Source organism: Macrobrachium rosenbergii, chromosome 14 (genome assembly GCF_040412425.1).
Source record: "Macrobrachium rosenbergii isolate ZJJX-2024 chromosome 14, ASM4041242v1, whole genome shotgun sequence".
Taxonomy (NCBI): domain Eukaryota; kingdom Metazoa; phylum Arthropoda; class Malacostraca; order Decapoda; family Palaemonidae; genus Macrobrachium; species Macrobrachium rosenbergii.
In genome coordinates, this window is record NC_089754.1 from 9,790,303 (window position 1) to 9,817,802 (window position 27,500).

Consider the following 27,500-nt stretch of genomic DNA (forward strand, 5'->3'; position numbering starts at 1 on the left):
GAGAGAGAGAGAGAGATTCATGTTATGAAACGACCAAGAATAATATGTCGCTTATCATAAATGTATTTCAAGCACTGCCATCATTAACAGTTTTATTTAAAAAAGGAAAAGGGAAAATCCTGATTATCGCATCATGTGAACCATGGCTTCAATCCCGTCCTTCAAAATTCCATAGCTCATTATCAGGAAAGCATTTCGATTTTCCTTTACGGTAATGCTGCCGAAAGTAATGATCTTCCTTGCGATGGATCTAAGGGTATAACGACAGTTATAATTGGACCTAATGAGTTTCTGGGAATTGGCGCTAATTAGCGCGGGGAATTTCTCTCACGAGAAACGTTAAGAAAACCATCAGAGATATAGTTCAGATGGAATCAACAAAAATATCTAGGGATTCTCGAATACGACGATATTACTGATACGAGGTTTTCATTTTGTCTCTTTCTCCGCTTTATCATTTGCAGACGGTATTGACTGATATCATACTAACCAACTTACTAAATGCTTTTCATTTAAATTTCAAGTTAAAAAAATTCACTAACTTTGACGATGATTCGTCAGTTTGAACGGAATTTTGTAAAAGTTTTTGGAATGGGCTATATATTTTCATGTATTCTATTTATTATCAATTATTAATATTATCTTGAAACCGAATCCAAAACCATCTTCACAATGATGTAAGGTTAGGGGAATATTCGTATCCCTACTGCTCCCATAAAATTTATCGTTGTAAATCTCGCTACCCCTCAGTACTACTCACTCACACTCATATCTGTGATTTAAATCTAAATACATTCTCTTAATTAGAGTACTATTTGGATTACGTTTTTTTATCAGACCAGTATATATTTCATTAGCATTTTTTTAGGAGAAGAGTGCGAAGTCTCCATTAATCCTTGCCTGTATCAAAGTTAGCATTAGAGGATATTATCTTATGGCAGTGCTTTTCATTTCACAAATTAACTTCGCTTTGCTCTAATAAAACTTCTCCCATTTCTTTTTGTATCGAAAAGCACTATTTGATTTTGTTGGTAAACCCCAGTTACTTGACACTCATTTGGCGTTATGCACTCAACGGCGCACTCTACATGATGCCTATGAAGTCCAAGAAAGTAAGAGTGAAACAGTTTCAGCGAGTCTTTGATCTGTTTAACACAAAGATAAAGAAAAAATGAACGAATGTTTCCAACATAAAAGTTTCCGTCTTTTCTGATCCAAATACTGAGGATAAGTTATACATGTTTCTCAACTTTACATTTCCATCATGAGCCTCCAAATTTGAGAGCTTGCTGGTTAATGTGCACTATCTTGCCTTTCACTTTATCTGCAACTTTGTGTTTATCTTCAGATAATGCCGTCAAACTGACCTGCATCTAGCAGAAAAATAATCGCATTTCATATCCATGATAAAATCAGTGCTTCATTTTAATAAAAGACAGAAGCTGTTCTCCTCCGACAAGACTCATAATACAGAACCTTTTACAATAGTTCCGTCGCATTTTTTTAATCTTATGTTCGTTGTCAGAAATTAAACAAGTAAAAAATGCGCCGAAGTTTCTTCGGGGCAATCGAGTTTTCTGTACAGTGTATAATGCTGTATGAAACTTTCAGCCACGGTCCAAGAAGTTCTCAGCCGCGGCCCATGCAACTTTCAGCCACGCCCCAGTGGTGGCCTGTTTTGTTAGCACCTATAGCGTTGCAAGACGCACGGTCATGGCTAACTTTACCCTTAAATAAAATAAAAACTACTGAAGCTAGAGTGCTGCGATTTGGTATGTTTGATGATTGGAGGGTTGATGATCAACATACCAATTTGCTGCCCTCTAGCCTCGGTAGTTTTTAAGATCTGAGGGCTGACAGAAAAAGTGCAGATGAACAGAAAAAGCCATCTCAGTAGTTTTCTTTTACAGAAAACTAAAAAGCAGTCTTAATGTTGTAAAGTATGCTGCAGAGAATTTACTTGCAATTGTGTTTGAAGTCAACAGAAAATTTAACAATTCATCAAGGAAATCCATAACTAGGAGTAGGCTCCATACCAATATTTTTTTATTATAATAGGGCTAATCTTTTTTTCTGTGCTTGCATAGAATAGCTCACTCACTTCAAACCCTTCATGTTTTTTTATGCAAACATGAATAATGCAAGTGGCAACAAAGATAGAGTGTGGCCCATGCTCCGCTGCCGCACCTCAGTTTAGCCAGCAAGGTCAGCTGCCATCATGGAGCACTTAAGCTACCACGTAGTCGTGAGTCACAGACAACATCCGAACCTTGATATTCTGGTTGCTCTTGGAATCTTTATTAAAATCGCACTGCATCATAAGTAGATCAGATCTCGACGAAAGTTTAAACGTGCTGCCCTATGAGCAATATCTCTTACCAAAATAAAACCAACCTAATTGTAAACAACGACGACGATGGTACTCTGGGCATCAGTAATGAGAGAACATCCAACAATTAATGTTATAGTCTTATTACCTTAGTTAAAACATTTCTAAATAACGGTAGCTATGAACAACATTCTTCATATACGATTTTTTTTTCTGTGCATTTATTTCAATTTATAAAAGTAAGAACATTTTTTTAATGTCGTGAGTGTTTCCTTAATCACTCTCTAGGAGAAGAGTTAATGAGAAAACTTGGGAATTTCCCTCGAGCAATTTTTTAATATGCTTCACGCCTTCTATACGAGATGGACTTACACGGGGAGCAACTCGTCTAAAGCTCAATATATCATTATTATTATCATTATTATTATTATTATTATCATTATTATTATTGTTTCAGTAGATGAAACCTATTCACATGGACCAAGCACACAGGGGCCATTGACTTACAATTCAAGCTTCCAAAGAATGCTGATTTCAACCTCCCACCGCAGACCCCACACTGCGGCAGCAGTACCTGATCATGATACAGAGCCAGTGATTTTTCATCGCCCTGGGAAGATGCGAACCCGCGATATCTGAGTGGCAAGCCACGACCTAACCACTATACCAGTGGACCAGCTAATAATTTCAAAAAGAACTTTCACATCCTTCTTTGGCATTCCGGGTCTCACTGTGAGCGACTGCTGCTCCCACACAATTCCAAGACTCTCAAGCATCAGTGATTATTCAGTTTCCACGGGACAACGACAAGGTGAATTCACTGATGGTCAACTGCACAAGTCCTGTCCAAGCTCAGTGTTTGTTTTTTTTTTTTTAATTTATTGAGCATCATCGAAGTGAAAAAATATTAAGTGTACTCTCATGGTATAATAAAATTACTATAAATTACAAGAAACACTTCTATTTCTCAAAGCAGTGTCTTGGAAATCACATTTAGTGAATTACATACGATATATAGTTTCACTGTTTTCTCACGCTTACACACCGCTTTGCAATAATTAATTTACATCTCAGTTCGTCGTTATATCCAGTTCTCGCAAGTGCTTTACAAACAGATTTCTAACTGTACTAAGAAAACCAAATAATTTCCATTAAAATGAAATTACTTTTCTAAGAAAAGCATACATATGCGTGTAACAATTTCAATGACCAAGTTCTGGCTTCATTCGAAAGCTCACATTAAAATGACTTCGAGAGATAATTTATCTCCTAACTACACGGCAAAGAGATAATTTATCTCCTAACTACACGGCAAATAATCTCTCAAAAATAATTTACTTTTTCTGATATTACATAATTGTATGGATACCCTGGTCACTTACAGACACATTCTATATATTACTCAAACTTTCCTCGTTTGAAAATTATCAAAAGACATTGTTTTTTGGCAACTGCTGTCTCTTTGTAGGCAGGGCAGTGGGTCATAATAAGTTTTGTATCTCCGATCTGTTTAGCTACAGCTGCATCTTCCTCTCGTTCTCGAACACTGACCTTTCCTATATACACCTGTTCTTTTTCTTAATATCTATCAGCTGTTAAAAGTAGACATGATAATAAACTAAAGATGCCCATGGGGTCAACTGTATTCTCATTTGAAAAGTATCTCCCTTTTTAAAAATTAACTTTTCATGAATTTTTTGTCTTAACACCATTAATTTCTTCTTTTGTTTATTTGTTTTTACTTTCCACAAGCCCTTTTTATTTTTAATTTATCCCTGTTACTTTTGTGTACTTATGTTGTAGAACGTGAGCAGACTTGAAAGCGTTATTGTATCTAGAAACGTTGTTTAATTTATACAATAAGCCAGTAGCGGGTAAGATTCTTGTTTACCAATCTCTTCATTTATGTCTGCACTTTGCTAGATGGGAAACAAGCAGGGATACATATACACACCCCCAAGTGTTTTAACCCGGTATATATCTACATTCGCAGGGGAAACAAGCAGGGATACATATACACACCCCTAAGTGTTTTAACCCGGTATGTATCTACATTCGCAGGGGAAACAAGCAGGGATATATATACACACCCCCAAGTGTTTTAACCCGGTATGTATCTACATTCGCAGAGGAAACAAGCAGGGATATATATACACACCCCCAAGTGTTTTAACCCGGTATGTATCTACATTCGCAGCGTGTTTAGTACAAGCCCGTTGGGATGACCGTAAAAACATAAACAAAAGACTGTAAATATCATAAAAATAATAACCCCAAGAAATATTAGTTCTAGATAACGACACCTGAACTTACTGGGGGTCACTATCTAGGAAAGATCCCATACATACATACTGTACATACATACATCTCTGGCACGAGCATCAGCAGAAGTAATTATGTGAGAGAGAGCGAGCGAGTGCCAAGGGTTGTGTCATATGAACAAACAGCATTTAGCAATATTCATGGACAAGTTTATATTAGCATTCAGACTGTGTAGGACTTGGTCATAATCAGCTCGGAACACCCACTTAGCGCTGCTGTTAACAAAAGCACATAAAACGGATGCAGATACGAGTTGTATTTGCAATGGCCCGATTGGCGAGCAGATGATATCGCCTCGCGAGCATTATCCGGATTAAAGCGGTTAGTTTGAAATGCCGATTACTAACATGCTGCTTTGAACAGAAAAAGAAAGTAAATGATTTTAAAGCGATTAAACTTTGTTGGTATAACATGAAAAGTTGATAACCTCAATTTTCGTAATAAGGATTTAGAGGTCATTATTGTTTTGAGATTAGGAAGAATATATTCATCTTCTTTTATGTTCATGGTACGATATTTTTCTATGAAATATGAATAATTAAATTTAAATAATTTAGTCCAGGAATCGAAAAAGAGAATTTAAATTTCATCCTAGTAATCCTATTCACTCGTCTCTTTCTGATTAGGAAGAATATATTCATCGTCTTTTAATATATTTCTCTATGAAATATGAATAACTAAACTTAAATAATTTAGTCCAGGAATCGAAAAAGAGAATTGAAATTTCATCCTAGTAATCCTATTCACTCTTCTCTTTCTGAGTTAATTTTTACAGCATTTACTGTGCTAAAAAGGTAGCGTTAACATTTGACCCAAAGGAAAATACTACAAAAAAATGTAACTTAATATGGCAAGCATTCCTAGACCAACAGTAAACAACGCATTAATATTTAAAAACACGTTGCTATAAATGAATAAATAAATAAATAAATAATATATATATATATATATATATATATATATATATATATATATATATATATATATATATATATATATATATATATATATATATATGATCCATTTTTCAGAGGTCATCTAGGGTTCTTTACATACTGCAGGTCATGCAGGAATAATACGCACTGCTATAAGTTCATAATGCTTATATTAACTAAACCTACAGGAGGGCCCAACTGTGAGTAAGCTAATTTGAAATTAAACTAATTGACGACACCCGATTTCCTAGGCGAGGTAAAGGACCGGCGGGGACAGGAACGAAGGGAAACGCAACCTGCCCCTACGAGAGTCCGACACGACAATGCCCTCTCCCTTCAGGTCAAGTGCGCGCCTCCCCTTCATTCTCACCCCCCCCCACCCGCCACAAAAGCCTTCCTCCTGGACTTTATTGGTTGTTACGAACTGTCTTGTGCCCATCCACCAATCGTAATCGAGATAAGTGACGCTACCTCGTAAGAAACTTCTGGAGGGGGGGGTGACTCTTGGGGTGATTTTTGGAGGGCGAGGGGACGCCTGGCACTTTGACGGTTAACTTGCGGCGTGCCTTCGATGCCCTCACGAGGGAAGGGGAGGGATGACAACCCCTCCGGATGGGGTTATATATATATATATATATATATATATATATATATATATATATATATATATATATATATATATATATATATATATATATATATATATATATATATATATATATATATATATATATATATATATATATATATATACTGTCACAAAGTGTTCCAAGTACCTGGTTATGACACTTACTAATCATAGAATTCAAAACTTACCTCACTACAGTGATCCCTTAAAAAATTATCAGAAATGTGAGGCATCAATATTTAAACAAGAAATATACTAAAGTAAAAGGACATCACTGTAACTGTCTCCCCAACTAGTCACTTCAGCAAAACTGAAGGAATAAAACTATCTATCAATTTACTATGCATTCCAGAGGACATGACATAGTGTTTTTCGTAAACAACCTTAAACCGACTTATGGATTTCCATGCCAGTAAAGCACAGAGTGTTTCAAACTTCGTCCTAATTTTCGAAAGTGCTGTGCATTGCCATATGCGTTTCATTAACTTTTTTACTTAAGAAAATGAGGTTAAAGCTGCGCTTAGCCACCCTACCATCCGCAGAAGTGGTGACGTGTATCAGTGACGTCGGTATAGCGCATCCTCCACTATGCCTTATCAAATGGTTGTTTGACTTATGCTAAATGTCATTTTACCTATCCTGGACAACACGAAATTTTTTAAAGCAAATTAATATATTACATGATGATATATACATTTTTAAAAATAATTATGTTTTAATCTATACTTATATTTATTCATTTTTAGTTATATATATATATATATATTTATTTATATATGTAATTGTAATAGCTACAGTGCCCTCTTAACTGTATCTAGTAATAAGTGACCAGAAGATTTTACTTATTTATATATATTTATTTTTATTAGCATGCCAAGCTAAAAACAGCCTTAAGACCATCTGATATACTGGCAAATATTTAACTTTCGACATCGAACAATTCATTAGCATTGGTTTTCTAAAATAATTTTATTGCTAATTACAGGAAGGCATAGATAAACAATGGGTGGACAAAAGAAACCAAAAAATGGTCATAATGATTTATTTAATCATCGTCACTATCAAGGAACAGATCATTTTCGTCATCGCTTTCAATGTTGATGATCACGGGGCCTATACTGTCTTGAATGTTATCTGACGACCAGTAATTGTCTTCAAAAGACCTCGATCTTCTGACTGCACCAGAGCACACATCCCTTGTTGCAGCAAGCCTGGCCTCTTCAAGCCTGGCGTGGAGATTAGCACTGGTGAACCCTGCAAGGAGGAGCACACCTGCAGCTTCACGCGTCCCCAAACCTGCTTGATGGCATTGAGCTCAGGGCAGCCAGGCAGCAGGCAAACAACTTCATGGCCTCATTCATGGGTTAAATTGTCAACCGAGTAAATAGGTTTTGGTCGGTTTTGCTGGCATATCTGTAGAAGCTCTGGGCGTGTTGCGTGCATTGGATTTGGTATTTTGCGGGACTTGAGGCAATTCACCAAATCTTCCTTTTTCGTAGCTGTCATTGAAAAAAAGTTAAGTATACCTTAGTTTAACCAGACCACTGAGCTGATTAACAGCTCTCCTAGGGCTGGCCCGAAGGATTAGACTTATTTTACGTGGCTAAGAGCCAATTGGTTACCTAGCAACTGGACCTACAGCTTATTGTGGAATCCGAACCACATTATACCGAGAAATGAATTTCTATCACCAGAAATAAATTCCTCTAATTTTTCACTGAGGAACTAGCTGAGCAGCAGCTCTCCGTCATTTGGCTGTGGTAGGGTGTATTATCAAGCACCAGCACTGATAGGTCAGCTAGCAATATATATATATATATATATATATATATATATATATATATATATATATATATATATATATATTTTTTTTTCTGGTGGGTGCTGAGTGGTTAGTTGGGTGGGCAGAAAGTTTGGCTACTTGTGTGTGGGGGGTTTGTTGCGGGAGGGTATTTGTGATTATCGGCCTCATTTCCCGTTGACAACTGAATGGCTAACAATAAATTACAATACATCATCTATTATATTAATTTCCTTGGCTGCCTGTCTGTCCTTGTGTGTGTGTGTGTGTGGCTGTGTGGCTGTGTGTGTGTCCCTACCCTCTCCCTTCCCCTTCCCCTTCTCCTTCCCCCCTTCCCCTCCCCTAATGTAGGTGGTTCATAGTTACTGCATGAGGTTAATTAAACGCTTCATATAAATCCGAAAGGTCAAGCAAGTTATATTTATAAGATGTCTTCACTACTCCAGGATCCTTTGAAGTCGTTCTTCAGCTCCTGAAGCATTCCTGGAGATATGCCCACTGGATTATAACATCTTGAAGTCTTAAAGATTCCAGGATCATGTGAAAACGTCTTCAGCTGGAAAACCTCCCATTGGATTATAAAGTCTTCTTGAAGACGTCTTCACGACTCCAGGATCCTGTGAAGCCGTCTTCAGCTCCTAAAGAACTCCTGGATAAACACCCATTGGATTATGACAGATTCCTGAAGAAGTCTTCAAGAATCCAGCTGTCTTCGTCTCCTTCTGCTGTAGCCTCGTGAGTCTCGAGGTGTGCATGCAAACAAACAAACAAACATTTCATGAGGAAATCCAGAATCTGTATTCGGAATCATTCCGCCCAGAAATCCGATGGGCATTTCTCAAGGAATGCTTCAGGGGCTGAAGACGACTTCAAAGGACCCTGAATTAGTGAAGACATCTTATAAATATAACTTGCTTGACCCTTAGAATTTATGAAGTGTTTAATTAACCTCATGTGGTAACTATGAACCACCTGCATTATGAGGATCACAGTAAATACTACACCTGTTATACATCTTCAATATTAATTACATCAGAACTTTAACAAGAAGCTAGTTACAAATGAATTTTATATGAGAGAGAGGTGATCTTATACCAGTAAGAACTACTACCTTCTTGGGAATTGTGATGTTTAGCAATTGTTTTTTTTTTAGAACAATCGTTTGCCAACTGTTCCCTTGGTGGGTTGTTGCCTCCTTACTTTTGTTTTTTCCTTTGTAGAAGGAGCTGACGTCTGTCATGGGGTGCTTGACAGCGTTAGTCAGGTTCGTGGCAGCAAGCAGTCAGCAGATGGGTAGCAGCAGCAGGTATGCTTACCCTGGACTCGGTCAAGAAACACAGTAGCAGCAGGAAATCACTTTGTTGGTCTGCACGTGATTGTCTTGATGATTGGCGAGAAGATGAGAATCTCTACGTAGGTCCATTTTGCGAGTGGAGCATTGGCTGGGAGACGACCTGGTTACTTTGACAGGAAGATGGGTTCTTCTGCATCTGTGTTTGCTTCTTCAGAGTATCAAGAGGATATGGAGAGGTTAACGAACGTCTTCACTTATTGGTGAATTATTTCATGCTTGAGGAGGTGTTCCTGTTTTGATAGCGAGCAGCTATCATTAATAATTCGCCTGATTACGTTATGTAATCTTTATCCTGTGGTGGTAGCAAAGTCTACCTTGACAATCCAGTAGGATTGGTCTTTGATATTTCTGTTGTGTTAACTGTCTCCATTATTGTTGTCATGCTACCCATTACTTATTATTATTGCATGTATATATTTATGATGGTTTTGTCATTATTATAATTGGTGATGAGCAAGTGTATGGCTCCTGATGATGGTTGTCATTATTATTATTGGTAATGAGCAAGTGTATGGCTCTTAATGATGGTTGCATCATTACTGTTATTAGTGGGGAGCAAGTGTATGGCTCTATTGATGAATTATTTGTTTATTCATATATTTTGATACTGCTGGTGTTTAATACTATATATTTGGTTCTCTGACTGTCTGATGATTATTGTCTGTGCTGTCCAAATACCTGACTCACTTGTAAATTTTGTAAATAAATTAGTTTAAGGTCACTTTTTTTCGTTTTGTTCAGCTCCTTCCTCCTTTCTGCCTCAATTTCTGCCAGTCATTCCAGTCCCGTTCCTTTTTTTTTATTTAAGAACCTGCTGAACCAAAAGTGGTTCATAAAAGGAATCCTGAGAGAGAGAGAGAGAGAGAGAGGGGGTGATCTTATAGTAGTAAGAACTATTACCTTTTGGGAATCCAGAGAGAGAGAGAGAGAGAGAGAGAGAGAGAGAGAGAGAATTATTCCGTATGAATTCATTAATTCTGTTCCTAGTACGTCTTATTAAACATTAACATTTAAACAATGAAATTTGTCTTCTTATTATTACAATCTTTGCATTGACGTACTTTGAAATTTCATTTTGCCTTGCTATAAAAGTTAGCTGCTTCTTCAGGCAAAGATTATATCATCTTTAGTAGGCGAATCCCGAAAGAAGTATCTTGGGGAGTACCCATCGAGGATTCGAATAGCTCAGATTCATTAAATTTGTTGGAACAAAAACGTCTCCAAAAGACGTTAAAACACCAAGTTGATTTGAATCCTTCCGTTGGCTGGGCGAGAAGCTATCCTCCCTAAGAAACACTTGGAATGGAGCACTCAACAAGGCTGAAGCCCTCAACAAAGCAATCAGAAAATCGGGACTGACGGCAGAATTCGAAGAGGAGATCTTGGTGCTTCGCTGGAACTTCGACCTCTTGAACAAGGAACTGGAGCAGACTGTTCCCTTGCTCATGATGGCAGACGATCCCTTAGCTCATCTTCATCCCCAAAGAAAACGCCTCAATAAAGAGGAAATGAGGATAAAATCTATCGATGAGTCAGCAGACATAATAGAAACTTCAAGGATAAGGTCCAAAAGGCCCCAAGGCTCACCAGTCCCTTGATGGCAGCCTTGAAGGGAAGGGTCCGAGCCAGAGGCTGCTTCCTCAGAGGAAGGCAGGTATCCTGCCAGACTGGGGAAGTGGACCTGGAGAGGGGCCCCAGAACTTCAAGGTTAAGGCCCAAAAGCCCCTAGGCTTGCTACTCTCTCTTGAGGGCACCCTTGAAGGGAAGGGTCTGAGCCAGAGGCTGCTTCCTCTGAGAAAGGCAGGTATCCTGCCAGACTGAGGTACCAGGCCTGGAGAGGTCCCAAAAACTTCAAGGATGAGGCCCAAAAGCTCCCTAGGCTCACCGGTCTCTTGAGGCCAGCCTTGAAGGGAAGGGTCCAACTTAGAGGCTGCTTCCGTGAAGGGAAGGGTCCGAGCCAGAGGCTGCTTCCTCAGAAGAAGGCAGGTATCCTGCCAGGCTGGGGAAGTGGGCCTGGAGAGGCCTCAAAGAACTTCAAGGATGAGGCCCAAAACCTCCCAAGGCTCACCAGTCTCTAGAGGGCAGCCTTGAAGGGAAGGGTCCGACCCAGAGGCTGCTTTCTCGGAGGAAGGCAGGTATCCTGCCAGGCTGGGGAAGCGGGCCTGGAGAGGGCCCAAGAACTTCAAGGATGAGGACCTATAGTCTCCAAGGCTCGCCAGTCTCTAGAGGGCAGCCTTGAAGGGAAGAGTCCGACCCAGAGGCTGCTTCCTCAGAGGAAGGCAGGTATCCTGCCAGGCTGAGGAAATGGGCCTGGAGAGGGCCTAAGAACTTCAAGGATGAGGACCTATAGTCTCCAAGGCTCGCCAGTCTCTAGAGGGCAGCCTTGAAGGGAAGGGTCCGACCCAGAGGCTGCTTCCTCAGATGAAGGCAGGTATCCTGCCAGGCTGGGGAAGCGGACCCGGAGAGGGCCCAAGAACTTCAAGGATGAAAAAAAGTCAACAAAGCTTGCCAGTCTCTTGAGGGCAGTCTTAAAGGGAAGGGTCCAATCCAGAGGCTGAGGAAGGCAGGTATCCTGCCAGGCTGAGGAAGCGGGTCTGGAGAGGGCCTATAAACCTCAAGGATGAGATCCAAAAGCCTCCAAGTATCCTGGCAAGGTGGGGGAGCAGGCCTGGAGAGGACCCAAGAAATTCAAGGATAAGGCCCAAAAGCCTTCAAGGATTGCCAGTCTCTTGAGGGGTGCCTTGAAGGGAAGGGTCTGACCCAGAGGCTGCTTCTTTGGTGGAAGACAAGTATCCTGCCAGGCTGGGGAAGCTGGCCGGGAGAGGGGCCCAAAAACTTCAAGGATGAGGCCCAAAACCCCCCAGGCTTGCCATCTTTTGAGGGCACCCATGAAAGGAAGGATTTGACCCAGAGCCTGCTTCCTCAGAGGAAGGAAGGTATCCTGCTAGGCTGGGGAAGCAGGCCTGGAGAAGGCTGAAGCACCTCAAGGACAGGGTGCAAAAGCCCCCAAGGCTTGCCAGTCTATTGAGGGCAGCCTTGAAGGGAAGGGTCCTACCCAGAGGCTGCTTCCTCAGAGGAAGGCAGGTATCCTGCCAGGCTGGGGAAGCAGGCCTGGAGAGGGCCCAAGAACTTCAAGGATGAGGACCTGCAGTCTCCAAGGATCGCCATTTTCGGAAAGGGTCCGACCCAGAAGCTGCTTCTTTGGAAGAAGGCAGGTATCCTGCCAGGCTGGGAAAGTGGGCCTGGAGAGGGCCCAAGAACTTCAAAGATGAGACCCAAAAGCCCCAGGGCTCACCAGTCTCTTGAAGGCAGCCTTGAATATATATATATACAGTACTCGACAAAACTTTAGTCCGCCCTCACTCAACTCAAAACATGTCAACATAACTAAACTACAAATAGGCTAATAACAACACAATTCTAAGTCTAAATTACCTTTATTAGTATTCACTAATATTTAGTAGGACAACCCTTACGTTTAATCACCTCCTTCAGTCGTTTTGGTACAGACAAGGCCAAATTAGAAGCATTTCCTTCGGTATGTTGTTCCAAGATGCGCGGATTTCTGCCTCCAGCTTTGGAACAGACGACATCTTTGTCTTGTAGATCCCTCTTTACGATCTCCCATAAGTTTTCTATTGGGCTAATGTCAGGGCTATTACCAGGCCAATCATTGATGAAGGGCAATCCTGAAGCCACTGAGTGACAGATTTAGCCGTGTGAGCCCTGGCGCCATCCTGCTGAAAACATGTGGCACCCGTATCCTCGAATGCATCAGGCAAAATGTCACATCAACTCCAAATAATTATACTGGTTAACTTTTTCATTCTTTTTAAAGACATGAAGCTTGGCTTCACCATGACCAGTAAAAGCTCCCCAAACCATGAGAGAATCAGGGTGTTTGACAGTCCTTCGAGGTACCAGGGTCAAGAGGGTCGCTTCGGAGGAAAAACCTCTATTACAAGTGACCGTAAAAGTCGATTCATCTGACCAAAAGGCTTAGCCATTGAGACTCATCCCACACGCTGTACTTGAGCAAATTTGACTCTTTTATCCCTCTGTAACTTGGTCAAAATTGGCTTCTTCCTTGTGGCTTGTGTATCAAGTTCATTTATACATTGACGGTCCGAACTGAAACATCACCAAGCAGTTGTGGGTTGGATTCCTTCAATTTCCTTGATGTCATGCGTGGATTAACCTCTAATTGACGCTTTAAAATAGTCATACTTCGATTAGAAGTCTTCTTAGGCCTCCCAGAGCGTTTTACTTGCGACGGTATATCGCCCCTTCCACCCTGGTGAAACTTGGCAACCCAGCGTCTAACAGATCGTCACACCCACCTGAGCGGCGCTTCGTTTTAAGACCTGATTCCTTTAATGGGCCTATGATCTGTTCATTCAGATCCTTAAATTTCCCCATAGTAAGGTCACAGGGTCCCAGGATGTGACCTTCAAAAGACGGGAGCGTGGAGCAAAAATTCACGTTAACGTAGATCGCCAGCCAAAACCTTTCTGGGCTTTTCTTTTTATCGAGCCATAAGTCCTCCCCTTCAGTTGCCTAATGATTTGACAGAATTTTTTCTTGCACTTTTGGTTCCTTCAAATTTGGCCATATGTTTAGGCCATATGGCCGGACTAAAGTTTTATATGTATATATATATATATATATATATATATATATATATATATATATATATATATATATATATATATATACATACATACATACATGTATATATACATACATATATACATACATACATACATACATACATGTATATATATACATACATACATATATATATATATATATATATATATATATATATATATATATATATATATATATATATATATATATATATATATATATATATATATACATCCTCAAGGAACAAGGGAAACGAAGACCTCCATTCTTACAAGTTTGCTGCAGATGTTTCATGACACGTCACATTTTCAAGGCTAAAAAAGAAAATAATTTGCACTACAGATAGAATCAAGGTTTTCAAAAAAATGTTTTTTAATTGAAATATTTAAAATTCACAGAAAATGGCAATGCAGCGTTAAAATTAATTTTTTTAACTTTAAATTAAATGATATTTCTATCCTCCTCCACAGGGCGTTTTCTCATGCATCCAATTGGTCCTTATTTCATGAAGAAATACTTTTTTTAACCAGTTATTTTAAACAAAATTATTACCAAATTAATCTTTTTTACAAACAACTTAAAGAAATGTGGAGCAAGAGAGTTTCCTTGCCAGTGCTGAATGCCCCAAAAATGAAATTTTATGCGAATTTTCCCTTTCTACACGACGACCACTTTCGTAAGAACTGCATTTCCCTAATTCAGAAAAAGTTTCCTGCTTTAAATGTTAAATTAATACCAAAGAATCCTCTTACCATTGGTTCATTTTTTATAGTCAAGGATCGTCTCAGCCCCCTCCTCACATCCAATATTGTATATAAGTACACTTGTCCGCGATGTAATCACAGAACATACGTGGGATGTATCAGGAGGCTGCTGAGTGTACGGATTGACTCTCATAGAAGCTTAAGCTACTGTACAGGATGCAAGTTATCGAATCCAGAGGCCTCTAACATCAGAAAGCATGCTGCACGGTGCAAAACAAACATCAGAGATGAAGAATTTTCTATGCCAGGGCGGGTCTCCAACCATCACGATCTAACTATCCTAGAGTCTATTATTTTGAAGAGAACTGTTGCCTCGTTAAATACTCAGTTGTCATCAACTCAGTTATATGTGTCTTGGTTCCCTTGACCTATATCTTTTGTGATCCTTTTTTGTTTCTAGTTTTATGTTCATTTTTACACCTAATTTTAACGCTGCATTGCCATTTTTTTGTGAATTTTAAATATTTTAATTTTTTTCTTAATACCGTGATTCTATCTATTTTCTCTTTTAGCCTTGAAAATGTGACATGTCTCATGAAACGTCGGCAATAAATTTGTAAGAATGGAGGTCTTCGATTTCCTTGTTCCTTGAGGATGTGGCTTCTCCTTCTGTATGTATGTATATATATATATATATATATATATATATATATATATATATATATATATATATATATATATATATATATATATATATATATATATACATATGGAACATGTTGATAGTATATCTTTCCAAAGTGTTATTATATTTACCGTTCTCATTATCAAGTAATTATCATGTATTCCGTGTAATAATGATAATTATGTAAAAATATCATTAATGTAAAATGTATTTTGTTGTATGTATGTTGGATTTCACAATAGCGTAATTTAGAATCTTTAGAATTAATACGTAATAACATAAGAGAGAAATTATGCCTCATGTGACTGGGCGCTCAAGGATTCGCTTATGTTTTGATTCAAGCGATAAGTAATATCAACAGTCGAGGTTTTGGGCGATCATCGAGGTCTTAGTTTGTTTATTAAATATGTCGATCATTTTTTATCGGTGTATATATATATATACCGATAAAAAATTATCGACATATTTAATAAACAGACTAAGACCGCGAGAGCGATCTACCTGTCCACTCTACCGTGCAGCAATTGTAATGAGATTTACGTAGGGGAGATAGGTAGATCGCTCTCGCAAAGAATAATAGATCTTTTGTGCTCTATTATTCTTTGCGAAAGCGATCTACCTGTCTCCCCTACCGTGCAGCAATTGTAATGAGATTTACGTAGGGGAGACAGGTAGATCGTTCTTGCAAAGAATAATAGAGCACAAAAGATCGGTACGATATGCTTTGGAGAGTTCGGGGATTTTCCTACATATCAGAGATACAGGCCATTCCATAAACTGGAGCGGGGCGGAGGTGGTTTTCAAAAGTAGCTGTCTGTACAAAAGAAAGATGCTGGAATCTGCTACCATCAATCAAACCAACAATATGAACTTGTCAGGAGGACATTGGAAATCGGACGACATCGACGCTTTAATCCTCAGACCGCTTCTGAAGAAGGTGTTCCAGGGAACACGACCACCAGAATCGTCACCAAACGGGAGTTAATGAGGCCAAAAACCACTAGGGAATTGTTTATTCTCCCCCTTCTTAGGAAACGGTCACCTGCATACCATCGGAGACTTAATGCCACACCTATATATGCTTTGTATATATACCCTTGTAACATTTCATCTATCCATATCTTACCAGTGAACAGGGGCACAGAAGGAAGTGCCCGAAATATATGTTTGTAATGTTCAAATAGTGTTTTATGGGCCTTTTTATCTTCTTATGTATATATACAAGCAACTTTTTGCACTCACAAATATAAAGTCACAAATACCCCATTATTACGCGTTAGACGGAATTAATTGTTTTAGGAATATGTTACTCATAAACTACAAAATGGTTTTGATAAAGTGGCCTATGCTGATACCTTGTCCGTTTCGGGACGTAAATATTCCGTATTTGGGACTTCGACATTTCTTTAAATTTTTTATTGGTGGAATATGTTACCCATAAACCACAAAATGGTTTTGATAAAGTGGCCTATGCTGACACCTTGTCCATTTCGGGACGTAAATATTCCATATTTGGGACTTCGACATTTCTTTAAATTTTTTATTGGTAAAACTCATAAATAAAACATATGAATACAAATCAGTGGAAGAAAACAGGTAAACATGATGTAATTATAATGTACAAAAATCACAATTTACAAAATTAATATATATATATTGTTTTGTGTATTATATATATATATATATATATATATATATATATATATATATATATATATATATATATATATATATATATATATATATATATGAGAAAATGACCAAATTTAGAAATACATACAAATAACAATAAATGAGAGAAAAATCTGAGGAAAGTATATCATATACAGTGTTTTGTAGAAATATTTATAAGACGCTGGATAGGTACGATGTAGGATATGGCTTGGTCGCATGGAAAGAATGGAGAGGAAGAAGTGAAGACAAGCAAGATGACGGACTGATGGTGTGTAAGAAGGGCTGGAAAGGAGGGACCTTAGTTTCCAGGAAGTGCATGCATGAGTGCAACATTAATTAGAATGGCGTGATGTAATGAAACTGTAGTAACCAACTAATGTTACAGACGTTTTCTGCACATGTATTTCATAAAATATTCAGCAGTTATACATACTGTACATACATATATACATATATATATAATATATGTGTGTATATATATATATTTATTATATATATATTTATACATGTGTATATATATATATATATATATATATATATATATATATATATATATATATATATATATATAACATGTACATATTATATTTATATGTATATACTTATTATATGTCTGTAAAAATACTATTTTTTCGATATCGCATCTAAAAAAACGAGTTTATTAGGACGAATCTATAAAATATTCTAAATAGATTTCATATAATTATTTACTTTCAAAATAATGCCCCGCCCCTGTAGAAGACACAAGCAGTTTTTCTTTGTCTTTGTACTATTCTACTGCCTGAATTGGTATCCACTGTACCAAATAAAAAAATAAATAAATAAAGAAAATACGAAAATACGCGGCACTGGCCATCTGTCAAGTGTGGTCAGATTTGGTCATCACGAAGACGGGGTTCCCTCGTTGACCTTTTGCTATATCCCTTCCCAAGAGAGACCACCTGCCTCGAAGATCTTCCTTTTCAGCTCTAACCATCAAACAATTTTTTCCCCCTTTTCTTTTCGCGACTCTTAACACAAGGTAATTTTTCATGCGTCTTATCTCGCAGTCTCTCTATATCATTTTTCTACGACCTAAATTATCTACCATTTCTTTTCTGTTAGAGGAATGATACTTGAATCAATTTAGTTTTGTCATTAGAACAAGTTCAAGGTAATTTCTCTCCAATGTCATATGATGCTCGTGTCAGTAAGAAAATAGGTTAGAGTGCAAGAATAAAGTTAAATTCTTATTTATCTGCAAGTTTCTACAAAGTGACATAGTACTGCTCAAATTCCCGCAGTTACTAAGGTACTTGGATTACTAATATATGTGTGAAGCCTTCTTTTCCTGAAGGCATGCCTAATTTATGAGAATCCTTTGTCTCTTGCCTGTCATACATTTCAGTGGCATTTTGTTAACCAAGTTTTTCCATAAACAATTATTATATTAGCCTGTCTTCCTGCCCCTGTCTCTACTGATATTTTTTTTATTGAGCATATTTGGATCTAGAAGTTACAGTGAGTGTCACTCCTTTTAGGCTGCCTTGTAACACTGGCAAAGTCACTATATATTGCATAGGTCAGTAGGTATCGTCTCTCATTACTGTTCTATTTGGGACGTTCCATATTTCTCTACATCAGGCACGTGATTTTAATTTATATTTGGAATAAATAAGGACATGACATTTCAGTCCAGTCAAAGTACGAAAATGGGAGATAATTCGATCCCCATTAATACAAACAAAATATTGCAGCAAAAACACATTCGGTGTTTAAATATGTTTTGATGTTTGTAAGGTATGGCAATGAGACCAAATACCCAGATTATTTTACACAAAGTTACGAGAATGGCATGCAATGCCCTCTTATGTCTGTCCTGCATTTTAAGCTTTTGTCTAATTTCCAAAAATGTGAAGTAGCCGTTTAAAAACATGTATTGTATAGATATACTATGGGACAAAAGTATAGACAGCCTAAGCATTAAACAGGCAATCCTCTTTCCTTTTGCTTTCGATCTTTGAACGGTGCTCATATTCATTAGATTTACAGAAAACTATTTACTTTTTCATACATGTTAAACATCTTTCATTTGGTGAACCCTTATAAATGCTACAAAACAGGTAACATCCAATAACCTGAATAGTTTTCTTGGTAAAGATAATTAAATTTTGAATAAACTGACAGCATGAAAAGAATATTTTGTGTTCGCTAATCATTAGATAAAACTTACACTGATAATTTAAGTTTATAGATGTTTATTTTCTCTTATCTCTAATGGTATTTTTTTTTTACTTATAATCAAGGCACTATCAAAACACTTTTGATGTAAAATGATAATTTCGCAACTCGCTTCCCTATTTTGTTATTAAACAGCATTGTATATGTTTATAAACACTACAATACAACGTACAGTACTTTATACAAACGCTGAACTAAACTACATGAAAATCAAAATTCATGGAAAAGAAAAAGATACAACAGAGCACTGTGCACAGTACAGTGCTGTACATATCAAGTAAGAATAACTACAAAACTAAAAACCAAACTGTGCCGTATATATACTTCATAAAAATGTGCACAAAAATTCATCATTAAAATTCTCTCTCTCTCTCTCTCTCTCTCTCTCTCTCTCTCTCTCTCTCTCTCTCTCTCTCTCTCTCTCTCATACTTACCTGTGAGCAATGCTGAAACTGCATACACGGGATGGACTCGGAATACTGGTGATGAGGGTTTAGAAGTCTCCTCATGCTCCTTCAGGAGGTCATGAAGTGGCGAACTGGTAGGGGGTCTTCACGAGATAGCAGAGACACATCAGATTCCTAGCTAGAAGGACCCTGCAGAAGTGGACGGCAATGCAGAAGGGCTGGGTGGCTGAAAGCACTATTGAAGGTACTCTACCGTGAAGGATGATGATTCTGATCCACAATCACCAGCTGCTGTATTTCTCAAGCTTCTTTTGTAAACTCCATGAAGGTGGTAGCTTAGGAGTCGTCAGTTTGTCCTTTGCATTCTTGATGTCCTGCAAGGTAGACCATGCTATACCGTACTCGCCCATATATTTCATAGACCAAGCGGCCTCAATCCTTTCGACAATTTCCAGAACCTTCTGAAGGGTCAGAGGCTTTCCTGACCCTCTTAGGAGGTTAAAGTTAAGTATACCTTAGTTTAACCAGACCACTGAGCTGATCAACAGCTCTCCTAGAGAGGGCTGGCCCGAAGGATTAGATTTATTTTACGTGGCTAGGAACCAATTGGTTACCTAGCAACGGGACCTACAGCTTATTGTGGAATCCGAACCACATTATAAGGAGAAATGAATTTCTATCACCAGAAATAAATTCCTCTAATTCTTCATTGGCCGGTTGGAGAATCGAACGCGGGACCAGCAGAGTGCTGGCTGAGAACGAAACCCACCCGTCCAGTGAGGAACTCCTCTTAGGAGGTGGTACACACAAAATGCTCAGCTCCATATACAGCATAAAATCACCTACCACGCTGCAGAACTCTGACAAAGGCCACAAAATCTGCGTTTAATATGTGTTTAATGAGAAATGATGTGCCTCAGAGCTGACACGCTGGTGTCTTCACAAACTTCCAATGAAGAACTAAACTTCTATGCTATAGTCATGATTTTGTACACCACTGCTTAGGAGCCAATAACAATCACGAAAGCTCCCAAGCAGGAGAATGCTCTCCCAACCTTGAAACTTTTATAATATAGTCACGACGCATCTCTAACACCCACTCACATGCAATAAACAAAATGATGTATATGACACTGTTCCTTTTGAACGAGTAACAGTCATGAAACCTCCTTAGCAGAAGAGTGCTCTTCCAGACCTCCCAATTCTGCTCTCCTTGCCTTACTCTCAAGCACAATTACCCGGGTCTATTTCCACAATACCCTTTATCAGTGTGCTACATGAACTGTTAACAGCATTGCCATCATGTTCTTCTGCCTGTGAAGCACTGCAAACCCCGAGAAAGCTTTTCATTTGTTGAATACATCCATCTCTTGTCTTGGGCTGCAGCTGCATGTGGATTGTGATGAGTTGTGGATAATGAGTATGTGGATAATTGAGGTAATGTTGATTTTATATATATTGTTACGTGGGTTCTTTGGCTAATAAGTTTAATTATTATTTACTTTGATTGATATTGCCTTGCTTTACCTAAGACCCACATAATTCTGTCAATTAAGGCCACAACTAACTCTGAAGGACAGATATTGAATACATCAGGTCACCAGTCAACACCCGCTAACAAAGAATAGAGGTTTATTCATAACCACATGAATGAATTTAGGAAACTTCCTGGAACAGAGCTAACAGCAGCTCAGCATATAGTCCATCTAACGACACATTTCATTGCTACATAGAATAAACGCAACAGATTTAGATTTCTCAGACACTGTATCGGGAATTTACTGCAAGGTCGAATTAAGGCTTCTTGATACTAATGATGCAGATTCTTCTCCAAGAAAGAGGTTGTTGCATAGGCCCAAGGCGTACACAATTCTGGCAAAGGTCATATCCAGATAACAATCTTGCATTACAGAAACTCTCACTTGTCGTTAGTAATCACAAGGGGATGATTCTTAGTTCAGAAATAATACGTTTAACACCATGGGGAATAAGTTATATGACTTCACTAGGCAACAATAATTGTACCTGATAGATAACTTCATAAATCGGATATGTTTTACTAGGATTTCTTAGTCAGTGACTGTTTGAGAGGAAAAATTGAAACACGAAAAAATGAGAGTTGCAGTCGAAGGGAAAGAGAACTGGGAAAAACTGTCACAATCAGACTTACCTCTGGGGGAGATAATACAATGATCAGATGTATTAGTTTCCTTGGTCCGTTTGGAATAACAATTTCCTCCCTCGCATTCAGAGAGATGCGTCTTGCCTCAATGAGGTCTCAGCTCTGAGTCTCTAGATGCGGGTTGTCTCGGGTCGCGGCTGTTTTCAAATTCCTCCTGCCCAGGCTCTGACCCGAAAGGACAAAGACTCGCCAGTACAAAGGTCACAGAAAAGTAAGCTTAAGGTAAGAAAAGTAAGCTTAAGGTACAGTCTATCAAAGGTCTGTCCTAGCAAAACCTATCCTTTCTTATATTCCTCTGAACTAAAATGCTTACCCCTTTGACGGTTGGGATCTGTTCAAAACAACTCCTGCCTGCTTGTTTCTGTTCTCATGTGAGGTATCTAAACTCTTCCCAGCTCTAACTCTCGAATTAATTCTATTCTACTAAGAACAAGAAAGAGAGGTCGAACAGGTAATATTTATAATATATATATATATATATATATATATATATATATATATATATATATATATATATATATATATATATATATATATATATATATATATATATATATATATATATTATATATATTATATATATAGATAGATATAGATATTTACATACATACATACATAATTGTGTGTGGTGTCCTTCAAATCACAGTAAAGTCAAGTATACATCCATAAGTACCACAGCAAATGAAAATAAATCCTGATTGGTTTCATCAACATTTTTTCAGATAACTGATACAGAGTATATAATTTTACATTATGTATGCCAGGGTCGACATTAAAAACACATTCAGATGGCTGAAAATGTACTCGCACCTGACAGGACAAGTAAGCGCCGTCACATCTTAAATCTTTCCAAGCAGCAAGTCTTAGAGCTTTGTTAGTAGCCCAGACAAACTACCTCCCTTGAAATCTATGCATTTTATTTCTTTTGAAGTTGATCAATCAAGTTTATACATTCCCCGGCAGATATTCACATTCTTACAAAGGCTTTCTTTATAAAAACTAAATTAATTTTTGTCTCTATTAGTTACTAATATAACTGTTTTCCTAAAATGAAAGATCTTTTGTTTAGATTTTATCAGTTTGACCAATATAAAAATTGTCATATGACCTACATAGGATTTGATTTACACATCCTTTTGTTTTGTAGAGAGACTTTTTTATTTGTAGCCTTTTTTGACTGTATCATACACGGTAGAACGCAGCAGTTTCGTGAAAAAAATTATGCTAGTTTACTTTAATATGTTGGAAAGAAAAATAACTGAATCCAGTTTTATAAAAGAAATCTTTTGTATAAATACGGATATCAGGTTAGGATTATATAAACATGTTTTATTTATTTCCAAAGAAATGCGTAAAATTTCTAGATTTTAGGATGGGACTTCATCTAGGCTTCATGGCAAAGGTATGAGCCAACATTATTCAAGGATTATATGTAAAGTAACTTAAGCCCATACAGTCGAAGGACACCTATTGTTTATTCTTGAATGTCGAGATGAACACATTATTCAAAGATCAATGACAACATAATCTCTCTTGGAAATGAAAAACGACCTTTCGATGCTTTTCAACGGGGTACATTAGGAAAACACATCAACATCAAGACAATGGGAAATACTATTTTTGAAGAACTGAATCGTCAGTACCACTGAAATGGAAAGATACACAGCAAGATTACTGCTACGATGAAATGAGCACAAATTTTACCAAGATCTTAAACAAAACTAAGATGAATTTACCATTTCAAATTAGTCCTTGGACCACCATTGGCAATCATGAACGTGTTGTCAACCTGTACAAAATCTCATTCGTACCTCAAGTATGGGATAAATTTCAACCAAATTTCACCCAGTCTTCTGGTGCAATGAACACTGTGGAAATAACTAAAGGGCTATGCAACTGTGAAAAATATAGAGACACTTCCCATGAATACGCAAATTTAGTCACAGGAATTATTTACGAAAATATGAAAAAAAAACAGACACTCCTAATTTCACAAAAAGATTGATGGTAACTATTAATCAATTGGGAGGCGATAAAAACACACATGATGAAAGCTGATATACTGGCGCACTATTTGTTTTTCAGTTTTTAAAGGTATTTTCATCATTTGAATGAAGAAAATCCATAGAAAAATGAACAAACAATGGCACTAGAAATTTTAAAATAAAACATGAAAGAACTTATACAGAAAAATGAACACTTGACATAAAGCTTGTGTGTGACTTAGCTAAGTTTACCCTATTAGTGTGGAGTAATGAAAACTCACAAAACAGACTTTCCCACTAAGCCAATTATTACCGCTGTTGGTTACATATTATACAAATTAGCAGGCTATTGAGCTGTTGAAATCCATTAGTATGTTCCATTTCTGATGCTTAATACACAATAATGTACGAGGTGTGTTAAAAAAATCAGACTTTTTTCATAAAAAACACTCGTATTCAGATACAACAATCTTACACTAATCTCCTTCAAAGTAATCCCCTTTAGTTGAGGAGCTGGATAGGGTTCCCATGCACCCCCCTGACATATACTTGCAGATTGTACCAAAATTTAGCAAAAGTCATCTAGAAAATGGTCAAAATGTCCCTTATTAACAGGTGATCAAAATGTCCCACGTCCATTGTTTTGTATGCAGTCTAGTAGATTTTGGGACATAACAAAAGTCATATTGGGACATAACAAAACTAAAATATACATCAATTAGCAAGTGCTTTGTCAAAATTTGTATCCCATTTATTGTAAGTAAAGACAACAGACTGTATCACCAATTACAATAGATATCCCTCTAACTGGACCGATTAATATTCTCAGGATATCAATTTGCTATTAACATCAAGATATGTGAACATGAAACCTACAACAAATCTCATACAAGTAACATCCAGGTAAATGTTGCAAGCCAGCAAACACAGCCAATAACACAGGCGTACAAGAAATGTCACTCATAAAATAGTAGACAAGAAATATCACTCATCAGAGTCATCGTCACTGTCAAACACATCATCATAGTCAAACTCATTCTCTGGTTCATTCTCATCTTCTTCATGACTTACTGTGTCCAGCAAGTCTACAAGTGAAGGTGGTAAAACTGGTTCCTGGGACCAGATTGGTTCCAAGATCCCATTCTCAGTCTTCATCCAGCCTTGCCCATCTGCATGGGGTTGAGGTGCTTCCAGGATAGGGTCATCAGCTCTCTTGTATATAGCAGCACGGTGATTAGCACGCTGAATATGTGGAATCAAAGCAGCCTGGCAAGGAGGGAGGCGAGCGAGATCGACCTTGGACTTTGAGGTAAGCCTTTCATCTTCACCCACCATCTTGCGAAGCAGTTTTGCACATGCAGTATTGACAGATGTCTCACGACTCATTCCATACATGATGCAAGTGAACTGCTCTAAGCTCTGAAGAAGACCCTGATTGGTTTGCCATTCATCCCCAAGCTGCCTGAATGTGTTCTGGAATCTGGGGCTCTTTTCCAGTTTCTTCAATGCTGCAACCTTCCCTTTGCCTTTGAATGCACTGGTGCAGTCCTCTCCTGTGAAGACATACAGTCCCATCACAGCAGCGCAATAATCTGGTCCCATGGTTTCTGCGAGGTCAGAAACATTTAGCAACATTCTGTGTTTTCCTGATCCTATGTCCAGATAAACTCTGAGGTTGATCTTGTGAGCATGGTAGAGGAGAATGACAAAGACATCTGTGTCAGGGCTTCTGACCACTGCATTCTTGTATCCCAAAGTAGCTGCATAGTGAAGATAAAGGACTATTCGGGAATCTGTTTCCTCCTGATTGCTGAAGATTGGCAAAATTTCACGAACCTCAACCTGCAACACAAATAAAGGAAGTTGGCAATGTTAGAAGGATGCCCATGTTTCAATTTTTCTGAAAACATGAATCCAAGATATGTCTTTCACAAGTCTATAAAGTCACATAAGACCCATTTTTTGGGCACGTGACTCAACTACCTCCCATGCATTTGATTTGTTATTATATGAAGCAAAATACCGGGGTCGCTCTGTTTTGCGTTTAGCATCTTTTATCTCTATTTTCTCACAGAAGATACATTCAGCAGGGAATATAGGTCCTCCAGAGGCCAATTTACGAGGGGAATGATGTCTCTGTGAAGTAGAGGCTTCATCTTTGGTTTCATCTTTCAAACGATGAAGATTTGCACTGAAACGCTGGTAACACTGCTGATGGTAGCCGATGTTCTGCAGTTCATCAGGAAGTGTTTTAGGAATTTGTTCACATATGACTTGCATACGATATGGTGAATCCAGTGGTTGTCTGTACCTTTGATCTCGAATATCATGTAGGTGTTCCAATTTCTCAGGTGTCCCTTTGATGTTGCTGAAGGATATGAAGTTCCCATGGTCATTCAAAGTAGCATCATGGAGTATACATATAGATGTTACAGGAGCTGCAGTTTTACTGTATTTTCTTTTTGGCATATTTTCCACCACCACAGTTTAGCATCTACTCTCTACTACTGTTCACTTGCAACCATTACTGTACAACCACCACCACACATGCACACACGCACATCTTCAACACCAGGTACCTGAAGGAAAAACAAAGCAGTAATGTATAGCATGAAAAGAAGCTATTTTGGCCACAATATCAGCAGAATATTCACTTTTGACCTTACAATACATGCTATGACATTACAAATAGCTTTATCCAACTCCCTGACCCTACAAATGTAGGGATAGACACCTTGTTTGCTTTGCTATCTTCAATAGTAATGGAGATATTGTGGAAAAACAAATTTTCAGTAATGGCCGCACAAATTTACATATAAAACATACGTGGGACATTTTGATCACCTGTTAATAAGGCTTATCATTTTCTAGACGACATTGGCTAAATTTTGGTACCATTTGCAAGTATATGTCAGGGGGGTGCATGGGAACCCTATCTATGTACTAGACTACTTAGGCTGCCATACGCTTCTCCCAACGGTTCTACCACTGTCGGAAGTAGCGCTGGAACACCTCTTTAGAGATGGTGCGCAGCTGGTCCGTCGCATTCTGCATAGGCAAGGCAAGATTGATATGGAAACAATGGCACTTAGAAATGAAAATAGGAAGTTTAGTACGAGAATTAAAACAGTGTGACTGACTGGAAGAACCTTTGCAACAGATCACGTTACCTTGTAGAAGAGGTGGCTTCAGCGAGGGTAATGGTGGCGGCGGACGGGCTAAGGGCTTCATTGGTACCAATACTACAGGCCCCTACAAGATTGGACCACGTGGTAGGGCATGGCTCTCTGAAGGAGGCGGGAATGGAAGGGGGAGATGCGTCTCCTAGCGTCCAGCAATGTCTCTCTCTCTTTTTCCTTCAGTGAGACCCTATATGATTTCGGTTCAGGGGTCAGGAGGTTATCCACAGGTAGACTGGGGTTGGTGTCATTTCCCTATGCGCGGGCATCATCTATGACTCAAGTCCAGGTGTTCATGCCAGTTGTCCTCTCTTAATCTGCCTCCCCAGCGCTATTCCTGCCTCCGGCCAGGCTTAGGTTCTGTAAGCAAAGAGTCCCACAGCGTCACATGTTTGAGGAGAGAAGGTTGAATGGGATATAAAGAGTGTGGTTAACAGATTAAGGG

At 38.3% G+C, this 27,500-nt stretch overlaps 2 protein-coding genes across 7 annotated transcripts in view; both read right to left on the reverse strand.

Moving 5' to 3' along the window:
• LOC136845715 (uncharacterized) overlaps positions 1-27,500 on the reverse strand; it is an 893,447-nt gene that overhangs the window by 651,911 nt on the left and 214,036 nt on the right. The gene's annotated exons all lie outside the window — the stretch shown is intronic.
• On the reverse strand, positions 24,754-26,424 carry LOC136845566 (uncharacterized). Its single transcript, XM_067115741.1, has 2 exons — positions 26,188-26,424; positions 24,754-25,718 (listed from the first exon to the last, which is right to left on the reverse strand). Exon 2 carries the CDS (start codon positions 25,509-25,511, stop codon positions 24,861-24,863), a length of 651 nt encoding a protein of 216 aa, XP_066971842.1. The 5' UTR covers positions 25,512-25,718; positions 26,188-26,424; the 3' UTR covers positions 24,754-24,860.

Bases quoted from the DNA above. Each gene is read 5' to 3' on its own strand.
- LOC136845566 (XM_067115741.1), bottom strand. From the start codon at position 25,511: ATGTTGCTAAATGTTTCTGACCTCGCAGAAACCATGGGACCAGATTAT.